General features: G+C 41.7%; 1 protein-coding gene across 3 annotated transcripts; it reads left to right on the forward strand.

The window, feature by feature from the left end:
• The first annotated feature begins 2,102 nt into the window (after nucleotides 1-2,102).
• Nucleotides 2,103-13,290, forward strand: RWDD3 (RWD domain containing 3). 3 transcript variants are annotated; one of them, XM_060026007.1, is made up of 4 exons: nucleotides 2,103-2,210; nucleotides 9,963-10,450; nucleotides 12,585-12,700; nucleotides 12,799-13,290. In XM_060026007.1, exons 1-4 carry the CDS (start codon nucleotides 2,126-2,128, stop codon nucleotides 12,911-12,913), a joined length of 804 nt encoding a protein of 267 aa, XP_059881990.1. In that variant the 5' UTR covers nucleotides 2,103-2,125; the 3' UTR covers nucleotides 12,914-13,290. The 3 variants fall into 3 exon arrangements, 2 of the variants coding, with proteins under 2 accessions (XP_059881990.1, XP_059881996.1); XM_060026013.1 differs by having other exon boundaries at nucleotides 9,963-10,403; XR_009521287.1 differs by lacking the exon at nucleotides 9,963-10,450 and having other exon boundaries at nucleotides 2,114-2,210; nucleotides 12,799-12,820.
• Nucleotides 13,291-20,418: the final 7,128 nt, after the last annotated feature.

Here is a 20,418-nt window from a genome sequence, read left to right on the forward strand (position 1 = left end):
AGATTGATGTACTCTTACATCACCTTGCTGACAGCAGGCTTTAGGGACTGCCTCCAAATATTTCTGACGGCTGTAGTCTTACTGTTCACATTATTTCACTCATACCACTTATACTGAATTTGGGAAATTAAAAATAAGATATGAACTACTTTATTTTTGGTCAATCTTTAATAAATAAGTCAAACAACTAAATTAATATTTTCCTACCACTTTTTTTTTTTTTTTTTTTTTGCAGTACGCGGGCCTCTCACTGTTGTGGCCTCTCCCGTTGCGGAGCACAGGCTCCGGACGCGCAGGCTCAGCGGCCATAGCTCATGGGCCCAGCCGCTCCGCGGCATGTGGGATCTTCCCGGACCGGGGCATGAACCTGTGTCCCCTGCATCAGCAGGCGGACTCTCAACCACTGCGCCACCAGGGAAGCCCTTTCCTACCACTTTTAATACTAACATTGGACTTCAAGCTAAAATCAAAAATAATTTAATGATATTTTAAATTAAAAATTTATTCTTTTGTTCACCAAACTCTTTAGCAGCTAATTATGAACCTACTGAACTACTATTTTGGAAATAACTCAAAGGAGTTATTATTATTATTAAACAAAAATTGGCCACATTAGAGACAATTATGTGTTTAAATAAACCTTTGTCTTTCCAGTTATGTACACAGCAGTGCTCTTAATTGCTTGGGGTCACTGAAATCCCATGGCATCCTCTGAGAAGCATTTCTCCTGCAGTTTATCTTGTTGGATTTCCTTTCTGTTCTCGGAAGCCAGTATCTTTTCCTTTTTAAAATCTCTTTTTAGTAACAGTGGGAATGATGCTGATGATGGTAACATGAATCCAGTCTTCAAATCAGCCCCGTTTTCCTGACTTCTGTAGGTCAATGTCAGGAGTCACTGTGTAGCCATCTACATCCCTTATTTATCTCAGAAAATGTTATCTCTGATACAAACAAAAAATTGTGGGACCTCCATGAGCTAGACCAGCTACCATCTGAGGCTGCAAAATTTTAAATTGTTACCTGACAAACAAAAGGACAAGCCAAAGATGCTGACTGACAGAACTATCACACACAATCACTGTAACCTTGTTCACGAAATCAAAGTTGAAACAGAATGGATTGATAATTGTTACCCTATTGGAACTGCAAACAATCTTAAATTTAAGTGCGGAGTTCAAGGATGAGCATTTCATTATTGAACTTCAAGAATCACATTGCTTTGTATGCATCAAATATCACAAAATAAGTAATACTGAAAAGCTAGCGTTTGCTACATTTTCATACTTTTTGTACCCCTAAAGGCCCAGGAGTTCTCCTGGCCGATTTCAGCAGGTCTGTCCCCTGTGAAGGCGGGAGACAAATGGGAAATTACGTCGTTGCTCCCAGCACCCGGGTGCATAGCTCCTCCAAAGGTTCTGGGTCACCCCAGTCACATCCTTAGAATGCCAGAGGTGGTAGGTCCAACCCTCCCCTTCTGCAACCGTTGTTAGGAGAAGGACGTCCCAGAAACCCGGTTCTGGTCCAGAGTCCGAGCTCCAGTTGCCTCTCAGCATCTGGAGGTTGCTCCTACCCCGGACGTTTTCTGGGTGTCCCAGACCGCCTGGGTCGCTAGTGCCTCCAGGAGGGCGGAGAATCTCGTCTGTTCTGTTAACTGCAGTACCCCCAACACCTAGTTTAGTTCTGAGCCAGACAAAGGCTAACCTCTTCTGGTCACTTCGCTGCTTGTTTTCTCCTCTTAACCTCCAAGTTCCTTTCAAGGCCAAGTCTGGGCGGGAAGGGCTAGTGTTCAAAGCCCGAGCTAAAGTTAGAGAATTTCGGGCTTTGCTGGGAGGCCTCCCTCCGTCAGGAAAGCAGCGGGTGAGCTGCACGGTGACCTCTGGCAGACACCACGGGGCCTTCCCCCTCGGACAGAAACCCCCCGAGAGGGCGCGGAGCCTCGCGTCTGGAGTAAGTGAGCGGGAGCTTGTGGGCGGGGCTTCTCGGGGCCTCCCGCCCGCCGCGCGCTGCGGAGACGCGGGGCGCCCCCCGGTGGCAGCCCTGCAGCGCTGCTCGGGGCCGGCGGGGGCGGCGGCGGCGGCGGCGGAAGGCGGAAGGGGAGGTGTTGAGCCAGCCGAGCGGCGCGGCCATGGCGGAGCCGGTGCGGGAGGAGCTCTCGGCCCTGGGTGCGATTTTCTGCGGGCCCGGCGAGTGGGAAGTGCTGAGTCGCTCAGGTGACTACCCCCGCGCCAGACGGACTGGGCGCCCTCTGCTCCCCACCACCAAGGCTGGGCTCCCCGCCCCGGGCCCACACTTGGGGGCCGGGGTAGTTGAATGAGGGAACGACACGCCCCGGGACTGGGTGTGTGTGGAAGCTAGCGGGAGAGTGCGGCGACCCCCAAAACGTGAATAGTATCGCGCCCCTGCTCGCTCTTCTGCAGTGAACGGACAGCATAATGCTCAGGCTCTTGCGGCCCGTGGACCGGTTCCTGCTTCCCGCGCCGCTCCACCCACTCGTCCGTCCCACCCCCCACTCTCCCGTCGCACTCGCACTCGCCCTTCCCCCTCCATCCGCCGTTACCCCCCGTCCCCACTCTGCCGTTGCACCCTCTGACTCGCCTGTCTCCTCAACTCGCTGAGCGCTACGAGCCAGCCGCGACCTCCTGGAAAGCGTCCCCCCCCCCCCCCCCACGCTTTCCCTGGCCGTCCTGTACTTACCCGTCAGATCTGACCGTGAAAAGAGGTTTCTCCTGACACCCCTAGTTTAAATCCAGTTTCCCCAAATTGAACTACGTGCTTTGTAAGCACCACGCATTATGTCCTTCAGGGCACCCACCACAGTTTAACTATATGGGTATTTGGTTGTTTCAAGTTGCAAGAGGGCAGGGACCCTGTCCGTTTTGTAATCACAAAACTCCAGGAACCTACGACAGTGCCAGGCACGTGGTAGGTATGCAGTAAATGTTTGTTAAATGAATTTTTGAATTCGACCAGTGCTCAGTCAGGACTCTCAGTTTGATTGCTTTTCTCCTGCTTTTTCTAGTCGGCTGAAAGGTGGTTGCCAATTACAGGCTCTTGGGGGCGCATTAATCATTCAACTCATTTATTGAGTCCCCGGAAGCGCTGACGGTTTCAAAGACACTGACTGCTCAGGGCCTCTAGGAGCTTACAGTCTAGAACGGTTCTTTTGGCTATATTTTCATGATAGTGAAAACTTCTTCTCTGCCTGTCTATGGCGTCTATTAAGTAAAAACCAAAACTTCAGTTTATGAAAAAGTGCAGTGATGCACATAATTTTCAGTTTTTACTTAGCTTTCAAATACATTCTGTGAATTTTTTGGCATAGCTTTCAAATACATTCTGTGAGTTTTTTGGCATAAGATTTAAACTTCTGTTATGTTTCAGCTACTATTAAAATTGTCCTTCTGACCATAAATTGGTTGACCTTTAAGAAGGTAGTCTAAAATGTTCTGAATGTTGTGAGAAAGCCATCAAGGGTTAGGATCCATTCCTGGTATCTACGTGGTGTGCTATTCACCTACAGAGCAGGAGTTGGCTCCTTTTCATTTATTCTTTCTTGATCACCCGTGTCTATACGTTCATTGAGCACTGTTATGTTCTGGGCACTGTGAACCAATTCATGTAATGAAGCCGCTTTCTTTTCAGTGCCTAGCCTGTCTTGTAGCTTTCTGAAACAATTGTTTAAAATCCATATGAAAGGATTTACTCACTTTTAGTATTTTCTCGTCACCTCTCTTCTGATTGGATAGCATTTGTTATTCTTCATCATCTTACTTTGCTGTCTCTGGCTCTCTTTATTGATAATTACTTCTGCTTGAGGCAGGCTGTTTGAAGAGATCATCAGTTTTCTTAAATTCCTTTATTATGGCTCAACTAGGAATATCCTGGGAAAATGAACCTATGATTTCCCATTACACCTGAAAGAGGATGGAATGGTGGTGGTCTGGGTCATGAGTATGGTTGAGCATACGACACTGCTGACAGGTCAGAGAAAACCCAAAAAAGTAAGCATAGAAAGAAAGAAAGAGCAATTTCTTAATATGAAGAGCACTGTGGACCCTTTATCTGCTGTTAAATTGAGCATGACTTTCAAGCCATGCCTCCTAATTAATTTAATTCAGTGTTTTGGCATCAATAAGTAATTGAATTATAAAAGAATTCAGTGTAACAACTTAGGACATTTTGTTGCTGAAAGGTTCACTGGAGAATAGAACAATTCAGTGATTGAAATTGGGACGTTTGATGTTCACAACTGGGAATTAAGGGTAAGGTAAGGACTTCTTTAATAGACCTCAGTAAATATACAGTGGGCTGCTGGGTACCACTGTCATGGTCACTGTCAGCTTGGGTTGGAGGATGTAAGAACATTCTGAACACCATCAGTTCCTTCCTGGCCTTCCCCTCAAATAAGCTGCTCCTTGTTGCCACTGGAATCAGGTTAACATTGGGTAGGATTGCACTTCTGGTACGAGATAGCCCAGGCAGGCTCAGGCTGCTAACCCTAGGGTCATCTATGAAGGTCATAAGATTGAAGAGTTTGAATAGTTGGATTCTTTTAGCTGGACTAATTTGTGCTGAGAATTTCAGGGGACTTACATACACTGTGGCCTCTTTGTGATGGTTGTAGAAAGCTCATAAGAGGCATCAGGTGTAACTGTCTCTGATGGGTGCAAGTTATGTAAGCTCCTATTCCTGTCCACTAGGGAGGGCTGTGGGCAAATCAAACCAGGGGTATTCTGCTTCTCCCTGTGCAGTGCAGTCAGACAGGGTGCCAGGTTTAATGGGGTCACCTACCACAGACCTGATACTTTAAATGCATCTTACTTGATGAGGGGTATTCTTTTTTTTTTTTTTTTTTGCGGTACGCAGGCCTCTCACTGCTGTGGCCTCTCCCGTTGTGGAGCACAGGCTACGGACACGCAGGCTCAGCGGCCATGGCTCACGGGCCCAGCCGCTCCGCGGCATGTGGGATCTTCCCGGACCGGGTCACGGACCCGTGTCCCCTGCATCGGCAGGCAGACTCAACCACTGAGCCACCAGGGAAGCCCGATGAGGGGTATTCTTAACTTTATTTTATAAAGAAGGTAACAGATGCTCAGGCTGGTTGAGTAACCACCAGGCTCCAGAGTATATGGACTCTTGCATTGCGTCATGCTGCTTAACAGAGATGCGGCCATTGCGTCAGGAAAACAGTTCTTGGAGAGCAAGGATGACACCTGTCCAGGAAGAAGAGAGCAAGAAGAGCACCCAGAGCAGAGAAACGGGGATGACCCCACTTATGTTCAGAATAGTTCTGAAGGGGAGTGTGTGTGCATGCCTGTGTAGGTACCTATGAGGTAGATGGGATTTGGTATTGTTATAAATCTGCATTTTCCTGATGAGGTAATTGAAGGTCACAGAGATTATATTGCCATAGTTAGTGCTCATTATATGTGGAGTTGTGTTTCTGGAAATCATCTTACAGATAAAGAAGTTATAAAATGGGAGGTGTGTAAGACTCAATATCATATGATATGTTCGCACAGTAGCTTCAGAGTAGCTTTTTGTATTCTGCTAACACTAATGCTCAGATTGGATTGGGCCGTCTTGCAAAATGAATCATGACTGTCACCCACTGACCCCTCTAAATCTGCTCAGCCCTGTGTCCTGCTGATGGTCAGTACTGAGGTCGTCTCTAAAAACAAATCAGCCTTGAACTTCACGTCTAAAGGATGGGATTGCCACTTTTAGCTTCACTTATTTTTAGTTTATTTTTTTTTTTCTGTAACCACGTTTAACATGTATAAAATTCCAGCTGTAACATAAAAAGAAGCACTGGTGGATGTATACTTGTGGGGAGCCACCTGAGAGCGAGAGGAAAAAAATCCTGTGCAGTGAGGTAAGAGAGGGTGTTGGGGGCTTTTTAGTGGTTTTCTGAACAAAGTCTTACCCTGAGGACATATAAAACTGCAAAAAAGAAAAAAAAAAGCAAGTATAGGGAAATTCAGTTGTATATGGTATATAAATGATTTCTTAATGGGCTCTAAATGAATCTTGAAGAACTCATCCTCTTAAATTTTGTTTACATTTTCCACTATCTTCTGTTATTGGACAGCATTTATTGAATTTTTATTGTGTGTGATTATGAAGTAGAGTGAAGTCTTAAAAATAACAGTATGGAATTTGGGGTTCAGTTCAGTTTCTCTCGTTTGAATTTCTGTTGTTTGGAGTGTGGTTAGGAGCATAGTTTCCTTCATGTACTTGTAAGGAAGAATAAGGTTTGAAACTAACCTATTTTAGTTATGAAATTGATATACTTATTTTAAGGTACAATGACTTATTTAAAAAAACCAAAAAAACCCAAACTAGGGAATATGTATGCAAGCTTCAACCAGAGGCAAAACTTACATCTTTTGGTAGGATCTTTAGAACAGATGAAAATAGTCTTGGAACTCATGAAAATTTTAGATTTGTAGGGCAGGCATAAATTTTCTAGGGCATAGATTTTATTGAGAATGATGAGTTTGTGAGTTAAACTTAATGACTAGAGTTTTTTGGTGCCAGGGAAGGCCAGAGATTAGCATTAGATGTAGAACACCATTATTTTTCTGTTAATCACTCTGTTTCTAAGCTGTTAATAAAGTAGATAGGGACAACCTTGTTTTCTTTTTTTAATGGAAAAAAAACGCCCAAAATCAGACTGACAGTACATGTGATTACATGAAAAATTCTGAGGAAAAAAGAGCCAGTTTAATTGCATGTACAAACTAAGGCAGATGAGAAATGGAAGGGTAATATACATACTTCTAGAGTTTCAGGGAGAAAATGAGTTTTTAAAAGAATACGTAATTTTATTCCTGCATTAAGTATCAGCAGAATGGGGTATGTTGTTGGGATTTTCATTTTCTTACAGAGATAGCATCATTTTGTGTAATTTCAGCTTGCAGCTCCTGTGTGTGTGTGTGTGTGTGTGTGTGTGTGTGTGTGTGTGTGTAGCTACGGAGGGAGTCAAAGAGAAGACCAAGTAGGAAGGTTGTTAATCCTTTCCAATTCTTGATAAAATTAAAGCAGTTTTCCTTCTAAGCTTATAACTAATAATTTCACGGTTTTCTAAGGCGGAAGTCAGGATTTTCTCCTGTTGCTTTTCTCTTTGCTGACTAGGGCCAGAAAATCACTAAGAGAGAAGAATGAAAGTTGGTAAGGATTTGAAGAGCCAGCTCAGTAGGCTTTCCAGACCTTCTCCCTGGACTGCCTGTTTCTGTCAGTTAGGTCACTGCCCTGGGGAGGAATAGGTGGCTGTTTAGGTGGCAGAGATTGGAGAACACTCTAGGTTTCAGGGTTTTTACCAGAAAGGGAGCCTTGCTTGCGGGGAAAACCTTGCTTTGTGAGCACAGATACTGTGTTAGTTTCTTGTGGCTGCTGTGACAAATAACCACGAATGTGGTGTCTTAGAACAACACATATTTATTCTCTTACAGTTCTGGAGGTCAGAAGTCTGAAATCATTTTCACGGGGCTGTAGTCAAGTTGTCAGCAGGGAGGCACCTTTTGTTCAGAAAACATTAAAAAATGCTATTCCCATGGAGAGTTATCTCCATGGAAATAAAAAAAATATATAAAATACAGGTTTATAGAAATTATATGTATGTATGTTTATAAGTAAAGACATTTTTAGGTGTAGAAGAGAAGTTGAGGAAGATCACTTTGGCTCTGTCCACTATTTCATGTTATGAAACTGGATTGACTTAAGAGGACAGGATCTGTGTCTTACCCGTTGTTTTCTCTCAGACTAGAACAGTGCCTTGGGCCTAGTAGGTACTCAGTGAATGTTTGTTGAATGATGAATGAAGAGCTTTAAAAGTTATACCTCCCCCTTGAGAGGGAAAGTGGACCCTCTAGATGATTTCTGGAGGGTTTTTTTAGCCTAGTGGTCACATGTCTGTAGGTCTATTTATAATGCCCATTTTATCTAGTGAAGTGCAGTGATCTAACTGACATCTAGGGAGCTTACTTTAATAATAAAATATTTTTTACAAAGGATAAGTAACAGGATAGAAGAAAGAAGGGTTTTGAGAAGCTGGTGATGGATTTTAGAGGAATGTACTAAGTTGTTTGGAAAATCTTCCTTTATGCAGCATATATTTTACTTATGTAATACAAATTTAAGTTACATCACTTTAATATGATCTTTTTTTTAAAATAAACTTATTTATTTTATTTATTTATTTTTGGCTGTGTTGGATCTTCGTTGCTGCGCACGGGCTTTCTCTAGTTGCGGCGAGCGGGGGCTACTCTTCGTTGCGGTGCACGGGTTTCTCATTGCGGTGGCTTCTCATTGCAGAGCACAGGCTCTAGGCACGCGGGCTTCAGTAGTTGTGGCACACGGGCTCAGTAGTTGTGGCTTGCGAGTTCTAGAGCGCAGGCTCAGTAGTTGTGGCGCACGGGCTTAGTTGCTCCACAGCACGTGGGACCTTCCCGGACCAGGGCTCGAACCCGTGTCCCCTGCATTGGCAGGTGGATTCTTAACCCCTGCGCCACCAGGGAAGCCCTAATGTGATCTTTTTTTTTTTTTTTTTTTTTTTTTTTGTGGTATGCAGGCCTCTCGCTGTTGTGGCCTCTCCCGTTGCAGAGCACAGGCTCCGGACGCACAGGCTCCGCGGCCATGGCTCACAAGCCCAGCCGCTCCGCGGCATGTGGGATCTTCCCGGACTGGGGCACAAACCCTTGTCCCCTGCATCGGCAGGCGGACTCTCAACCACTGCGCCACCAGGGAAGCCGCCTAATGTGATCTTTATAATGGTTACTGCCTGGGTTTCGGGGTGGTGTCCTAAAACGGCAGTGCTTTGCAGCTGATACTGAAGGTTCTATTAAAGAAAAACCTGGTGTAATGGATGTGTTTGGTCCTATATGAATCCATGTCTGTAACAACAGCTTCTGTATAAATGGAATTGGATGGCTAGAGAGCCATTTTAATGTTCTGTTAGGTTCTTTAAAATGGGAATGCACTCAGGTTTCCATTGTTGAGGGTGTTGAGCAGCGATCCAGGTATGAAAATTAGAACAATCTGACTGCCTGTCTTGTGAAGGAGAATGAAACAAGGGCTGTGGAGAAAGAAGTAGGGTAGACGGAGGCAAGTTAGCTTCAAAGAGCCTCGTCAGCACCCAGTTCGGTTCTACTCTGCTCTTCTGATCTGTGTGCTTCTGCCCCCTGCAGAATGAATCAGCCTGACGTTTTATCAACTTTTGAAAAGTGGGGTGAAGTGGTGTGGAACACATCAGAGGGGTGAAGTGGAGCAAATCTGAAAGAGAGCAGAGTGTTTCATCTCATATCCTGTGTGCGCTTTCCCCTTTCCCCCTCCTCCTTATGGAGCCAGAAACAGCTGAACTGATGTCTGCCCAATTTTAGTTCCTCCCGCTGCCTTCATGTTACACTGATACGAATATATTTGAAGTGAAAAAGAGCGGGTCCAGGCAGTTACTGTGTATGCACAGTCATGGTTTGCTCTGTACCCCTGCAACCACATGGGATCCAGTATTTGGTTTGATTCAGACTCACTGCAACATGACTTTCACCGGATTTAGTGTATAACTTTTAAACTAATCACTGATTTTATAAATACACAATACTGTTTCTTTGAATGTTCATATGAGTTTATTAGGAATTTCTGAATTATCAACTAAGTCTGGGGAGGAAGAACATCATATGATGAGAAACCTTTCTGGTAACCTTAATAAAAATGGGATAATGGCAATTATAAATGCCAGTGAAATCCTGGGTGCTGGTGAGCATGATTCTATGACTATATATGTATGGCTGAAAGTAAGAATCTGTAAATCATGGCTTTCTTAGTGTGATGTATCTCTTCATAAACTAACTTAGTTTTCACATGAAAAATAAATTGATACTTGAAACAAAAATTCTAACTTGTTAGTGTTCCATTCAGATTGAATTAGGTACAGCTAATCATTATTTTTGGATGCTTTCCAGAGACAGATGGAACTGTGTTCAGAATTCTCACAAGAGCCGAAGGATTTATGGATGCGGATATACCCTTACGATTGGTGTTCCATTTACCGGTTAATTACCCGTCGTGTCTGCCTGGTATTGTGGTTAACTCCGAACACCTGACCAGGGCTGAGTGTGAGATTGTGAAGGAGAAGTTACTGGAGCAAGCAGAGACCCTTTTGTCGGAACCTATGGTTCATGAGCTAGTTCTCTGGATTCAGCAGAATCTCAGGCACATCCTCAGGCGGCCAGAAGCTGGAGGTGGCAGTGAAAAGTGCACTTCTGCAGCAAGCACGACTGTGGATGATGGATTGTGGATGACTCTTTTGCATTTAGACCATATGAGAGCAAAGACCAAATATGTCAAAAGTGTGGAGAAGTGGGCTTCCGATTTAAGGCTGACAGGAAGACTGATGTTCATGGGTAAAGTAATACTGATTTTACTGCAGGGAGACAGAAACAACATCAAGGTGCCAAAAAATTTTAATGTTGAATATGAATTTGGCTATTTTCTGCTAAAATGGTGTGTCTATAAGTGTGTTTGATAACAATGGGACAGATTAATCATTAAGATGTTTCTGCTTTCACTCTTACCATGTTAATGGATCTTTCTTTTTAAAGACTGTCTTTAACTTCTAATTACAACTACAGACTTGAAAAGCTTGAAGAATAAGTAGAAGATTATGTTTTAAAAATCATGCCACTTAATGAAAGTGGTAGGTTATTAAAAAAATCTCTGGTACATGAGTGTTTGTTTCTGTAATCAGCTTTGAGCCTAAATTTTATAAATTTGCACTAAAAGTTTGTGTGTATTTATAGTTCTTTCCTTAGTTAGGCACACAGCAAGGTGTATATTTGTGGGTAGCCTGCAGAAATTTTAACTTTTTGGAAGTTAAAGATATGTTCTGACGCTTGAACTTGGTATCTGTTATACCTGAAAAGAGGAGCTGTTCCCTCCTAACCAGGATTTAGTGTGAGTGGAAGTAGAATCGTTAGGGCTGTCAGCTTGTCACCTCCTCCCTAACTTTTGCTTTCCACCTGACTTGTCTCAGCAGCTGCTTTCAAAATCATCGTCTTCTTCAGAGTTTTCAAGTTCTCATTCTAAACTCATACAACCTGCTTTATGTGGGACCAGACAAAGAAAGCTGCTTATTATATTTTAAATCTTAAAAGAGCTGCAAATCACTTAATAGGTATTATGCTTTCAAGTGGGTTGGGTCAAGAATAATTACAATGGAATTTATTTGAAACAGATTTATATTGCATAACCTATCATCTTAAAGGTTTGTAGGATAACTACCTAGCTTTTTGTCATGGGCTCTTATCCCAAAACTTGTTGGTTAATAACTTCAGTTGACCAGAGTAGCGCTGGGTTATAGTGTATAGGTACCACAGATTTTCAGATTTAATAAAGATATTGGGTTGGGGTCTGACCAAGGAACCACATATATTTTTTAAAATTTAATTAATTAATTAATTTATTTTTGGCTGCACTGGGTCTTTGTTGCTGTGTGTGGGCTTTCTCTAGTTGCGGTGAGCGGGGGCTGCGCTTTGTTATGGCGTGTGGGCTTCTCATTGCTATGGCTTCTCTTGTTGCAGACCACGGGCTCTAGGCGCGCGGGCTCAGTAGTTGTGGCACACGGGCTTAGTTGCTCCTTGGCATGCGGGATCTTCCCGGACCAGGGCTCGAACCTGTGTCCCCTGCATTGGCAGGCAGATTCTTAACCACTGTGCCACCAGGGAAGCCCCGGAACCACAAATTTTAAGGTGATTTACAGTATATCTATAAAGTTTGATCCTTTTGGATAAAATACTGGCTGACAAAATGAATACAAATTAATTTCTTTGCTCATATATCCCCAAAAGGCTCAGATTTTTCTTTAAGCCAGCTCAGGCATATTAGGCTAAGTGTAGCTGTTTTGCAGATGTTGTTTCTCAGATTGGATCCATCAGTTAATTAATTTATTTAATCATATGGCTTGACCTCTGGTAATGTAGAGTACTTTTCAAGGAGTTCTTTCTTTTTTATTAGCTGTCCCTAAAATGTCATTTAATGTAAATATCCCTTAAATTTTTATAAGACTGTATATCAGGATTGAGAACTACAGGTACATATTTATAGATGCCATCAATTTGGAATGTTCGGTACTGTGTGCCTGTTAACTTCATTCCGACCTTGAGGAAGTGATAATAATGACAGTAGCTGGTACTATATTAAGCACTGTTGTGCCAAGCACTCCTCTAAGTGCTTTATATGTATGAACTCATTTAATTATCACAACTTCCCCATAAGGTAGATGTTATGAGTACCATTTTATGGAATAGGTTACTGAGGCACAGAAGATCTAGATAACTAACCCCAGAATCAGATCTAGTTTAGATTTAAGCCTACGTAGTTCGATTAGACCCTTCTTTACTCCAGCATTCACCAGAATGTTATGCTTCAAAGTATGTGAAAACACTGTGTAACTCTCTTACTGCTTGATTCAGAAAGTGAGTACTCTGTAAGCGTGGAAATAAGCCTATAGGTTTATGGCTCCTTTCAAACTAGGACTTTGAGATTCAGAGTAAGATACGTATTTAACGTACTGATTTATCATTTAGGAGTACCTGATTCTTCAGAAAACCTGCAAAGTAGATGTGGACTCAAGTGGAAAGAAATGCAAAGAGAAAATGATTAGTGTACTGTTTGAAACAAAAGTACAGACAGAACACAAAAGGTATAATTTAGTACTATTGCAGATGGAAAAGCAACTGAATCGATAATTATACTCTGACAAATTTAGGCATATTCATGAGTTTCTCTTGTATAATGCAGGTTTCTGGCATTTGAAGTCAAAGAGTATTCATCGTTGGATGAGTTACAAAAGGAATTTGAAACTGCAGGACTTAAGAAGCTTTTCTCCGAATTTGTACTTAGGCTGGTAAAATGAAGTGGAAGACAGGTATCTTTTAGTGAAACAACAGCGTTTTTTGTTTTGTTTTGTTTTTGTTTTTTGCGTTGGATTTTGAGAGTGGCTGATTGAAATACTCATAAGGGAACAATTTTAGAGTTTTCTCTGAAGCAAAATGACAGACACCATCATAACTTAAGGACAAAAGCCAGTTCTGTTTATGGAATATTAAACAGTAAAAATATCCATGTATTCTAATTTTGCCAGTATAGGCTGGGTTCAATAGATGGAATGTTATTTGAGAGATAAATACAAAAAGATGATGGTGAATGAGCCCTTGTGTTTATACAGAGGATTTGTTTGGAACTGTGCAATTTTCTGCCTAATTTTCTTGTAATTAAATGAATTTTTAAAAAGAGATTTGTTTTCATGTTTACTTCCTTCATGTTTACATTTTTAGCATTTGATAATGATTTTTCCCCCATTCAGATTATTCTGTCTAATGTTTTAAGTTGAATGTTAAGAAAATTATAACACTGATTTCATTGTGGAATTGGATAAATGGTTAGTTTAAATACAAACTAAAGAAGTTCTACAGAACTTGATTTACAATTGCTTTCTTTGGGGTCCCAGAATTGCATGATACTTACTAGTGATAGGACTGGAGAGTCAAATTAAAATAAAATTCTTCAATTTAAATTAAAACTTACAAGGGAAGAAGTGTTTTACACAAAATGAACTTGGCTTACCAGAGGGAAGAAATCATATGGAGATACTATTTTTTATTTTTGATGAAATTTGTTAAAGTCTGATAATCTCAGAATATATTTATTATGACATAAGGAGAGAAGCCATAAAATAAAAGCTTGTGTTAAAATTTGTACCAAAAGTATAGACAGGCATTTATGTTTGAGAAAGGATATTTGTGTTCCTGAAGCCACCTGTGCTCCTAAAATAAGAGGCCAAGTAATAGAAGAAAGGCCAGGCAAATCTCCCTCACTGTAATCTGAGGTACAGTGATGTCATTATAAATTATAACTGATGGGAGAGAGAAATAAGGAGATGCTGTGGCCCGCCCAGTAGCGTTTCTTGAAAGTGCTGCTCTGTGACTGTGGCAGTACCGTCTGATTGTCTCATTTTCAGACACCCTTGTAATTAAATTAGACCTACCTCTTGATCATTCCATTAATTAGAGGGGATTTTTTTGTTCGTTTTATGTCATTCTAGGGTGTTGATGATTTTTTCCTGGAGAACTGGTAAATGTAGTTAGGTTGTTCTATGGGAGGGTGATATTCTCAGAGTTCAGAAACTGCTAGGAGCCTGTACCCGCCGCTGCACTATTGGAGACTGTTGTAATTGATCCTAGATCTGCTCAAGTGGTACTGCCTGGACCAGAGCTAAGGTTGCTGATAGGTACTCTCTGTGGTCTGTTGGCATTCACAGTCACTCCACCCCTGCTGCCACTGCAGCCATTGCCAGCAACTACCATGGTGCCAGAACCTCTGCTGCCTCTGACTTCCCAGTGGTGCCTCCTGTTGACCAAACCTAACAGGAGTCCAGTTGGCAGAGAAGTCGGGAAATGTAGTTTGCATGTGTCCCAACCCCAGGAGAACAGAGCAGAATACAGGAGGGTGGGTGTGTAAGTGAGGGAGAGGGAGCTGAGTGCCTATGGCGAGTAACAAGCGCGACCTTCCCTTTTAGCTATTAAGCAGCCACGCACAGCCTTCTACCCATATTTAAGTTTCCGTACAACAGCAACAGTTTACTTCAGTCTATGCAGATTTTACTATCTTTTGTACAAAGGAAAAACTCTCACCTTTCCCCCAAAAGGGGAAAAAGTAAAGTTCCATCAGTTACTATTATCCTTAGCGGTGTTACTTATCCTGGTTCAGTCACAATCCCACCTCAATTAAACTGTCAAGTGCACTACGACCAACATTTCTTATGTAACTTGATAGGGGGTAGGGGAGGGAAAAAATAGTTAATATGTACAAAAATATCCGCAAACGATGAAGTAGATTTGCTTAAGTACTTGTTTCTATAACTGGTCTTGAAGCTGTAGTTGATATTTATAACTTCTTCCTCTGCTCCATTTGGCTTTGCTCGTGGCTGCCTCTTTACCTAGTAGGGTGGGCGAATCTTCATTCTGGAAGGTCTGAGTCCTTAGGAGTTGGTTGTTTATTAACTTTCACTCTTGAATAAGAGAATATTAAGAGGCAACTCAGAGAACCCCTGGGCTCCTGACATAGTTCTTATTGACCCCATTGTGTAGCAGTAGATCAATTTCCCTGTAATAATGTGGTCAACCACCCCAGCCATTATAGGAACCTCTTTTGTTGCTTGTTGGTTTAGTGTCATAGGGACCCTAATATATTCAGGTGTCAGTCTCAACTTCAAATTCACTTGAACCATTTTGTGTGCCCTGGTAGAAATATTTTTTTTCCATGGGAGCTAAGACCACCAAATCAACATAGCCCCTTTATAGGGATGGTAATAAAAAATTCTGTGAGTGGGTTATTAAACATAATACTGAGAGAAATCCATCCTATTTTTATTCTGCGATTCCTGGACCCATGTATTCCGGCAGTGGGAGAAATAACATCATATATTGATGACTGGTTCAAAGTCTTAATAGGTCATTATATTATTCTATCAAGCCAGCTACTTCTGGGTGATTTGGTACATGGAAAGACCTATGAATTTCATAGCTATGAGCCCATTGCTACATTTCTTTTGTTGTGAAATGAATTTCTCATTTAGAATTTATGTTGTGAGACATAACCATGTCTGTAAGATTATGGTTGGTAGTCTTACAGGAAGAGACTTAGGACTCATATCCAGAATTAATATTTTCATGAGAACAGTTGCTGACCCTTCCACTAGAGAAGAGATCCAATGTAATTAATTAGCCACCAGGTGGCTGGTGTCTCCCAGGAAGTGGGGCCCTACTGGTGGCTCAGGATTCGTCTCTGTTCCTAGCAGGTTAGGCACTCAGCAGTGACAGTAGTAAGATCAGTATTGGTGAGAAGAATTTCATGTTGCTGAGTCCGTGTATAAGGTCTGTCCCTGCTGCCACAGTTACTTTGTACATGAGACCGCTGAGCCAGCACTGGGATGCTAGGGAAAGAGGATGACTACATCCAGAGGATGAGTCAGCCTGTCCATTTGAGCAAGGAAGACATTCACTGCAGTGGTTGCCCTGTGAACATCACATGGGACACGAATATCCTCACATTTTGTGCTCATCCTGAGAGGTCCATTCACACACTCCTGCCCCAGATTTCCTTGTCATTAGGCTTCTGATCTTATTCTTTCAAAGTCCCTGACTACCTGGCCAACCCATTAGCCACTGCCCATGAAATACTGTAGATCTACGCCTGTGGACATCTCTTTACCTAGATAAGTAGACAGCCAGAAGTACTGCTCAAAGTTCTGCCCACTGAGAAAATTTCTCTTCACTACCTTTCAGAGACACTCTAGATTGCAGGGATAATTGCCAAAGCACATTGTGAAGAACCATCCCTATACCAGGCCTGAGTTCTTCCTTCCGCAGTAAATAAGTTATGGGTATCCCCATGACAGCATAGATGTGGACTAAGGAAGAAGCAGCAGTGCAGGAGTAGTCGCTATTGGCATTTGAGCCACTTGATCATGCAGCTTCATGATCAGAACCTGCTTGAGCCTGATCTTGTACATATCACTTCACTTGTACATGTCCAACTTCATGATTTCATGGATGAAATAATACCTCATTAGTAATCAGGAGAAATGCAAATTAAAACCACAATGACACCTCTAGCCACCCACTAGAATACCTAAAATTTAAAAGATGGACAGTAGCAAGAGCTGACAAAGAAGTAGAGTAATGGCAACACTGATACACCATTGGCAGGACTATAAATCGACCCAAATGCTTTGAACAAGCAGTTTGGCATAATCTAGAAAAACTGACAATTCCATACCTTATAAGCCAGTATTTCTGCTTCTAGGCATATACCCTACAGATGTGTGCATGTATGTGTGAGGTTACCTGTACAAGAATGTTCATAACAATATTATTTTTAATAGCCCAAAGGAAGCAACCCAAATACCCATCAACATAGAATGGACAAGTAAGTTGTGGTATATTCATGCAATGAAATACTGCACAGCAAACTAAATAAGTGAACTATAGCCAACATGCATTCATCTTTAAAAAAGCAATATTGAACAAATGAAGTAAACACAAAAGGTACCCTATGATTGTAAAAGTTCAAAAGCAAGCAAAATGATATTAAATTATGGATGCATACTCAAGTGCTGAAACTAAAAGACAAGAAAAGAAGTTGGTATAATAAAAGTCAGGATGGCAGTTACCTATAGGGTGAAAGGATGGGGTTGTGGTTGGAAAGAGGGTTTTTTCTGGGGGGTGGGTAGGGAATGGCTATGTTCTACTTCCTGACCAGGGTGCTGTTTCTCAGACGCTTCTTTTATAATAATTCATTATTTTTTATTTCTATTTCTTTGATATATTTATTTATTTTTGGCTGCATTGGATCTTCGTTGCTGCACGTTGCCTTTCTCTAGTTGTGGCTAGCAGGGGCTACTCTTTGCTACAGTGTGTGGGCTTCTTACTGCAGTGGTTTCTCCTGTTGTGGAGCACGGGCTCCAGGCATGCGGGCTTCAGTAGTTGTGGCACACGGGACTAGTTGTTCCGCGGCATGTGGGATCTTCCTGGACCAGGACTCGAACCCGTGTCCCCTGTGTTAGCAGGTGGATTCTTAACCACTGTGCCACCAGGGAAGTCCCTATAATAATTCATTAAGCTATAAGTTACTTTAATGCATATTTCTGTATTTCTTCCCCTATAAAAGTAGGCTTGGCTTAAAAAACGCCAGTTATTATATTTTTGGTAAATAAGAAAAATATTGAGGGTAATTCTTAAATCTTTGTAATTAATAGCAATTTCTCTAATCCTGAAGTTTGGTTCAGACAAAATTGTAAGTTACGTGGAGAAGGTAGGTTATTTCAAGCAGAGTGGTTAGGGAAATCTTCTGTAAGGGGATGCCATTGGAACCAATAGCCGAATGAAAGGGACCAACCACAGGAGAAGGAGGCAGCAGGAATTCCAGGCAGTAGGAACAATAAGTGTGAAAGGGCTGAGGCCTGAAGGAGCATGGCCTGTTTGAAATAGTCAAAAACAAGAGTGACCTGTATGGGAAAGAATGATGTATGAGGTGACATCTACAATCTACATGCACAGTGATAAGTTTGGAGAGAGACAGATACAGGAGCCTGATGCTGTTGAGTCTTAAAACCCAATATAAGCCTTCTTCTGTTTTGCTAACTGCAGTGGGAGTCAGTTGCACTGGAAACAGGTGTGATATGTAATTTACACTTTAATAAGATCATCTGGCTGTTACAGAGCAAATGAGTAATAGGAGAGCAATAATGGAAAAAAGAAGGCCAGTTAGGAACCTGTTGCAGTGGTTTAGCTGAGGGATGATGGTGGCTTGGTTGTGATGGCATTGGAGAAAAGTGGTCAGATATTAGATACATTTTTGGAGATAGAGCTGAGTATATTTGATGCCAGATTGGATGTAGAAGATGAAGGAGAAAGAAATGAAAGACAATATTTAGGTTTTTGTCTTTCGTAGCTGGGTGAATGATGGTACCACTGACTTGTGAATTAAGGAAGTCTGAGGAAGGAGCCTATTTGAGAGATATATTAGAAAAAGTCATTATATTTCCTTGCCTCCTCTTTGCTGCCATTATAGGTCTATTGGGAAAAAGGATTTTAAAAAATGAATTCAACTAGTGTTGGAGGAGGTCATTGAGAGGATATGAACTGCCGGTTGACCCAAGAGCTGGACCTGGGCAATCAGAGGCTCCTCACCCCTGCCCTGTCCTTGGAACGTATATTCTGCCCACCGTTCCTACACTAGGAGCCATTCAGGGATGCAGCCTTGAGACAGTAAGGTGGTTGAGAGCACCTGGACTGAATATGTGACTGAACCCACTTAAGGCCTCTATGTAAACTTTTAAGATTCTGGTGGGGTGCAGAGATTTACTCATATTATGGCCATCCAACACAAGCCTCGTCTGTAAGTTCACTTGCTTATTAAAACCACCACCTCCCAATCTGGAGTGATCTGCCTCTTTCTTGGGTCTCTCCTTGCCCTCCATGTATGGGGGCAAGCTACGAGCCAACAACAAGTTAACAAATGGAAGTTTTGGCAGCAAATGAAATAATTTAAAATAATTTTTCCAAAAGCAGATTGGTTAAAAAAATTGGTTTAAAATCAGTTGTTTCGATTGAGTAATATCAGTTACTGGTTTTTCATCTAGTGGTACTTTTGGTGAACCATGGGCGGAGTAATTTTTGCAATGTTTGTATGCACCTTTGAGTGTGAGTCTCCTGTAACCATGCCGCTCATGGTGTGGTTCACAGACACAATCTCATGCACTACCCCAGACCTACGGAACTAGAATCTACAATTTAACAAGCCCCCAAGGTGATTTGTATGCACATTGAAGTTTGAGAAGCACTATCCTGTCAACATATCTATGTTCTTAAAATATGTGAGGGGGTCATATGTGAAAAGTTGAATAATAGACATACATGTTGTAAGGGGCATTCCAGTCCTGGAAAGCTAAAAATATTATAAAATTCCTAATTACCTCTGTCTATCAAACAATATTTGATCATATAAATGTGGCATTTCTTACATATTCTTAATTTTGTTCTCTGTCTCATAATTAACATGCAGGTGAGTAAAGATTAACAATTGTATGACAGAAGCTGTACGTCCACCTTTCTTTGCATGCCAAGTGATCTCCATCTTGTCACAATTGTGCTAACTTTATGAGACCTTTGCTTGCTAGCATTATTTTTGGCCCTTTAATTTGCTGTTTTCCATTTATTTTTAAACAAAAGGGAAAATGTAACATTTAAATGATTGTACAAATCCAGCTATATAAAAAGGTGCTGTTGAAATCTTGGAATTGTCATAGGATAGCTGACTCCTTTGTCACTTGATGCACAAAAGTCTGAATTTGATTGGTCAGGAAAATGAATTTAAAATTAAAAAAAATAGGAGCAAACCCCTCATCTTGTGAAAAAGACAAAAATGTCTAAAGGTTGCAAAACTGCCAGTGATGTATAAAAATTATCAAGAAATAAAAAAGTTGGGGAGTGGCATCTTTATTTTTGATCAGTTTGCCATTTTAACGAATCTAATGCCCCAATCAGTTTGCTTTTCACCATTTGGTTTTTGACTACATTGCTTTTTTCCAGACAACCCGGATCACAGATTTCAGTTTCTCCAGTTTCTTCAGATCACCTGATGTTATGTAGCTTTATTCCTTCTATCCTTCTTGTATTAGGATTCTCCAGAGAAACAGAACCGATAGGATATATATTTATTTATTTTAAGGAATTGGCTCAAGCGATTATGGAGATTGGCAAATCCAAACTTTGCAGTGGGCCAGCAGGCTCAGGAAGAGTCCATGTTGTAGTTAAAGTCCCAGAGCCGTCAGACAGGAGACCCAGGAAAGAGTCAATG

This window comes from Delphinus delphis, chromosome 1, assembly GCF_949987515.2.
Source record: "Delphinus delphis chromosome 1, mDelDel1.2, whole genome shotgun sequence".
Lineage (NCBI taxonomy): Eukaryota > Metazoa > Chordata > Mammalia > Artiodactyla > Delphinidae > Delphinus > Delphinus delphis.